Source organism: Stegastes partitus, unplaced genomic scaffold (genome assembly GCF_000690725.1).
Source record: "Stegastes partitus isolate 25-593 unplaced genomic scaffold, Stegastes_partitus-1.0.2 Scaffold954, whole genome shotgun sequence".
Taxonomy (NCBI): domain Eukaryota; kingdom Metazoa; phylum Chordata; class Actinopteri; family Pomacentridae; genus Stegastes; species Stegastes partitus.
This window is the reverse complement of record NW_007578685.1, coordinates 377,230-382,347: the sequence shown is the minus strand read 5'-3', so window position 1 is coordinate 382,347 and position 5,118 is coordinate 377,230. Positions and strand designations below refer to the sequence as shown.

The following is a 5,118-nucleotide window of genomic DNA, read 5'->3' as shown; positions in this document are numbered from 1 at the left end:
GGATTCGACCTGTTTGTCCAGATCTAAGCTGAACCAGTTTGTCTCCACTGGTCAGACTGGAACCATTAAACTAAATAAACAATAATAAACAGGTAAACAGGTTACCATGACAACAGGTGTGTTTATTTCCTCCTCTGCTGGTTCTCATTGACTTTATTGATTTTATTGATTTTATTGATTTTATTGATTTTAGACGGAATTTAATTTACAAACTATTTTATTGTTTCATCTACATCCGGTCCCTGCTAATGACTGATACACTGTTCATCACTCTACTGACTGACTGACTGACTGACTGATTGATTGATTGATTGATTGATTGATTGATTGATTGATTGATTGATTGATTGATTGATTGATTATCGGAACAACTCAGTTCTCTGAACTTTAAATGACCTCTATTTAACTCTACAGCTGATGGTTCTGGTTCCTCCAAACAGAACCTCACAACCACTTAAAGCAGTGAAACATCCGATCACCGGATCAACACCGGTATCGATCAGCTGCTCACCTCCCGGGCGATCTGGTTCAGGGCATCGTCCTCGGCCGTCAGCTTGTCCCGGTTCGGGATCCTCTTCCTGCCCGGCCCCTGGGTGCCCATGGTGGCGGCGGGACCGGAGCCGGAGGCCGGATGATCCACTGCGCTGCCGGTCCGGAGCTCCGGTCCGCAAAGACTCCGAACGAACCGGGTCGAGATTAAAAACGGGCTCCTTCTGCTGCTATTCGGGCCGCGCAGCCGGTGCCGGTCCTGGATCCCGTCCGGTCCTCATGTCTGGATCCTGTAGAGGATTTTACGTGGAGCCGAACTATCCGCAGGGGTCTCTGTTAGCCCGCCAGGTTCCGACCCGGAAGCTGAAACGGTGAAAATACCGAAAAAACCCGCTCAGGTTCACAAACCGGTGATTTGTTAACGAGGTTCTGCGCTCAGCTGAGTCCCGCAGTCCTCATCCCGCTGGTGTACCGGCGACAGACGGACCCGCACCGGTCCTGTCCGGTCCGCAACCCGCACAGCTCCGGTAAACCGCTGTGGGTCCAGGAGGTTCTGCTGCTGCTGCCCGGCTCTGAGGGCCGGTCTGCCGCAGCTAGCTGCAGTTAGCGGCCGCCACCGGAGCTCCGGGCGGACGCGGATCAGCGCTGTGGCCGGAGGCAGAGACGCTCAGCGCGGCGTCGGTACAGCGGCCGGTCCGCTCCTCAGGCCGCCTGCTCCAGGCAGCTCCGCAGCCACAGCCGGTTCTGGTTCCCCGCGGGACGTGAAGGGAGCGCGGTGACGCCGTCAGGTGAGCCGCAGGTGAGCCGCAGGTCCGTGAACGCAGCACGACAAGACGCCGCAGTGACGGCGCACAGAGCAGGCTTTTATTGTGGAGGAGCCCCTTCCGCCAAGCGAACAGATAGACCGGAACATAGATAATAAAGGCCTTTATTGTGTGTATCTATGGACCGGAAGCTGTGCTTCACAGTAAGATCCAATCAGAACTACTTCCTGTTGCTACGTGTGACCGCATGAGTTCTTCTCCCCGTTCTGCTTCAGAACCGGACAGAAGAACATCCGCGAAGCCTATTAGTGTGAAATCAATAAATCAGATCAACACGGAAATAGAACGTTCCAGTACCGGAAGTAGTCGTTATAACCAGCCTAACTTGACAAACTGAGACAATAAAAGCGTTTCATCCATAAAGAGTCCCGAAAGACCAGAAAACCAGGCGACCCGGAAGTGTCCCAGAGCTGCAGCGGCACCGGTCCCAGCGGTTCTGCCTCCACAGAGCTCCACAGAGAACCCAACACAGCTCCAGAACCGCTCAGAGGGGTTGGTTTGGTGGTCAGACCCAGAGATCTGGTGCCGATAAAACCTCAAAGTGTGACGTCAGGGGGCGGGGCTGCTTGATTGACAGGTGGTCCGGACAGGCAGCCATGACGTCACTCCTGATATATTAACTTAATTAGTCTATGACGTAATAACTGAATTCGTGGTGTGGGTGGAGCAGCAGCATGTGGGCCTGTGTTCGCCACACTTCCCCGTACTTGTTGGACCAGAACCACTGAACGGACCGCTTTCCTACTGGTGCCGGTTTTACTTTGAGCTTCAGCCTCAGACGTCATGTGAGTCGGTCCAGTTTAGTTCTGTGTACTGACCAGAGGAGAGCGTTAGCATCCAGTAGGTATTAGCTTTGATGTGAGTTAGCGATGCTAACCGAGCTAGCTGGTTAAGCTAACCATGTCCGTGTTGCGTTCACTGTCATGTGGAAGTTTCCAGTGAGCTTACCTGTAAAGTCGATGAATCACATAAAGAACTGATCGAATTTGTGTCGTCAATAATCACAGTCTGATGTTTGTTTTAAAGGATCGATAACTGATCAGAGTTTATTGATAGTTTATTGATCAGAAAGCCAAACACACACAGCAGCAGAACCCCTCCATCGATAATCAATCAGTCAGAGAAAGCAATCAGATCAGTAACGATGATCAATACCGGCCGGTCACATCGATCAGCACTTCATCAGGAGACCTGATCAATCACTGCTCCACAGCTGATCGACTGTATTGATCAGAACTCAGACTTTCATCACAAACAGCAGAAGTTTGGTCACATCATCAATTCACTTTGAGTCCAACAAAATAAATTCTTTTTCTTCGTTTTTATTAATTTTCCAGATTTTAAAAAATGTTTTTAAATATTTTTGGTGTAATTTCACACAAAATTCTACTTTTTATTCTGTTTTATTTTGATATTTATGGAAAGAAAATCAAACTTTTATCTCAGACTTCATGACTTATGAGTTTTTCTGCATTTTAAACATTTAAAGTCATTTGATTTAATCTGAAATAAACACATAGAGGTGGAAACATGTATATATATATATATATATATGTGTGTGTGTGTGTGTCTGTCATTTAGTCTCACTTTAGATAAATGACAGAAATCCAAACGGTTCTGATGTTTGTGTTTGAGCTGCGATCAAAGGTTCTGAGACTTTGGGTCCATTTGTGGTGAATCCAAAGGTGTTCTAAGCTGAACAGGCAGCAGAACAGCTGAGCTGGTTCCTTCTTGTTCTATCTGGTTCTACCTGGTTCCATCTGGTCCTGCCTGGTTCTACATGGTTCTATCTGGTTCCATCTGGTTCTACTTGGTTCTACCTGGTTCCATCTGGTTCTGCCTGGTTCTACCTGGTTCTATCTGACTTTGTGTCTCTGATCAGGATCGCTCAGCATCGGTTTGCTGTCACGTTCTGAGGAGAACATTCACTTGAACGGTGAAGGAACGTTCTCCTTCCTCGTCTCCTCCCAGACTGAAGTCTCACAACGTTCTGATCGCAGTGCGCACATTTCTCTTCCTAACGTTAGGTTTCGTATTTATTTTAGCTTTTGAGGTAAAATACTACAGATAGCGTCGTCTGGTGTCTCTGTGGGTTCTGGACAGAACCAGCTGAAGTTCTGTGAGGATCCAGCAGCAGCAGGTGGCGTCAGCCTCAGAACATGTTGTTGGTTTTCCACTGAGCTCCGTTAGCTTCTGTCAACACAACAACAGTCACACCTTCAACACAATGCTGCTGGAAGAACACAAGCAGACACAACGAGATGAAGACAAAACGAACTGCTGAAACAACAATGAGCTACAAACAGAAACTGGCCGCACAGATACAGAACCACATGCGTCTTACTGGGTAAATCCTGCGTCGCCTTTTTCCTCTGATGAGATCCAGAAACCTGCGTTTTCACAAACGAGACACGAATGAACATAAACACAAGAAACACCTTCAGCACAAAGATTCAAACCAGCTTTTATTTCAACACGGTGGGAAAAGAAAACGTCGTTTTATTTTACTGTCTGTTGGAAATTTATGCAAATGAGTGCATGTTTTATGAGATAAGACCTAATTTGCATTTTTCAACATAAAACTTAAGTTGTGACAGAAATACTTTTGTCTTTTTGGTCTTAATAAGGTGAAAATGTGAAATATTTGGTTTTTACTGAAAATATCCTTCAGATTGTTTCTCTAGTTAGTTTTTACTCATAATCTTTATTTTTATTTCAAAACATTTAGTTGACATTTTATGACTTATTTATTATTTTTGAAGCTTTTGATACATTTTTTAAATGATTTTTTGATATTTGTGATTTTAAAAGTATTTGATCACATCAATATAATAGTTTCAGACATTTTATTCGTTTTCTTACATTTTTCTGAAACTTTAGTTGTGATTTTAAAGTTCTTGCAGCTACTGTGATAAAAACATTCTCCGGTCAGACAGGAGATAACGGATCATCGTTTCTGCTGCCGCCAGACGTCTGGACTGATTTTGATTTCTCACCTTCTTCTTGGATCCGACGGCGCTCAGAACTGCGATTTTCGTCTCGATGTCGGAAACCTGCAGAGCAGAAACATCAGAATCAGAACTCAGCGCTGCAGAACCTGAACTGTTTCATTCACACCACAGGTGGAACCACGCGGAACCTATTTGTTCTCAGGAAGTTCTACAAAGTTCTAGGACGGTTGTTTTTCATTCCCTGAATGTTCTTTAGGGCTGATAAGTTCTCCAAACATCCTCTGAACGTTGACGTGAGAACGTTCTGTCTTTGCCTGAATGGAACATTACTCGAGATGATAAATATCCTTAAAACGTTCTCACAAAGTTCTTCTGAATGGCAGGATGAGGTTCCTCCGTTTTCATCATGTAACACTGCAGAACATTGTGAGAACGTTTAGTAGATCCTCCTATATGGAGTTCCACATCCTCTGCAGGCAGAACATTACACTTTTGTTAAAATATCACGTCACAGGAACATTTATAAAAATCAGATGATCAGTAACAACTGAAGACATTTGTTCTTCTATGGAACATAACCTGTGGCCTGAGAACATTGTGAGAACGTTCTCTGAGTGTTAATTGCCGGGGGAGTGTGTGGTGGCCGAACCTTGGGGCCCCATGGTGCTCGGGCGAGCACAGCCTGAAGAAGTAACATGGGGCCACTGCTCAGAGGGCCCACTACCCTCAGGGCAGAAGATTGGGGTCGGGTGCTATGCCCACCAGGTGGTACGTAGGAGCGTCCTGGCGTACCGCCCCCTGGTGGCGTAGACAAGCTCTGGGGACGTGGAACATCGCCACTGTTGGAGAAGGAG

At 46.1% G+C, this 5,118-nt stretch overlaps 2 protein-coding genes across 2 annotated transcripts in view; both read right to left on the bottom strand.

The window, feature by feature from the left end:
• lrrfip1b (leucine rich repeat (in FLII) interacting protein 1b) overlaps nucleotides 1-1,111 on the bottom strand; it is a 15,715-nt gene extending 14,604 nt beyond the window's left edge. Inside the window, exon 1 of the mRNA XM_008294334.1 lies at nucleotides 512-1,111. Coding sequence (XP_008292556.1) covers nucleotides 512-601 — 90 coding nt within the window. The 5' untranslated portion in view covers nucleotides 602-1,111. The remainder of the gene's footprint in view (nucleotides 1-511) is intronic.
• A 1,767-nt stretch (nucleotides 1,112-2,878) lies between these two features.
• The window catches only part of mlpha (melanophilin a), a 21,186-nt gene continuing 18,946 nt past the window's right edge, over nucleotides 2,879-5,118 (bottom strand). The window contains exons 13-16 of the mRNA XM_008294350.1: nucleotides 4,914-5,103; nucleotides 4,310-4,366; nucleotides 3,658-3,703; nucleotides 2,879-3,506 (exon numbers count right to left, since the gene is read on the bottom strand). Of these exons, the coding sequence (XP_008292572.1) occupies nucleotides 3,466-3,506; nucleotides 3,658-3,703; nucleotides 4,310-4,366; nucleotides 4,914-5,103 (334 nt within the window). The 3' untranslated portion in view covers nucleotides 2,879-3,465. The remainder of the gene's footprint in view (nucleotides 3,507-3,657; nucleotides 3,704-4,309; nucleotides 4,367-4,913; nucleotides 5,104-5,118) is intronic.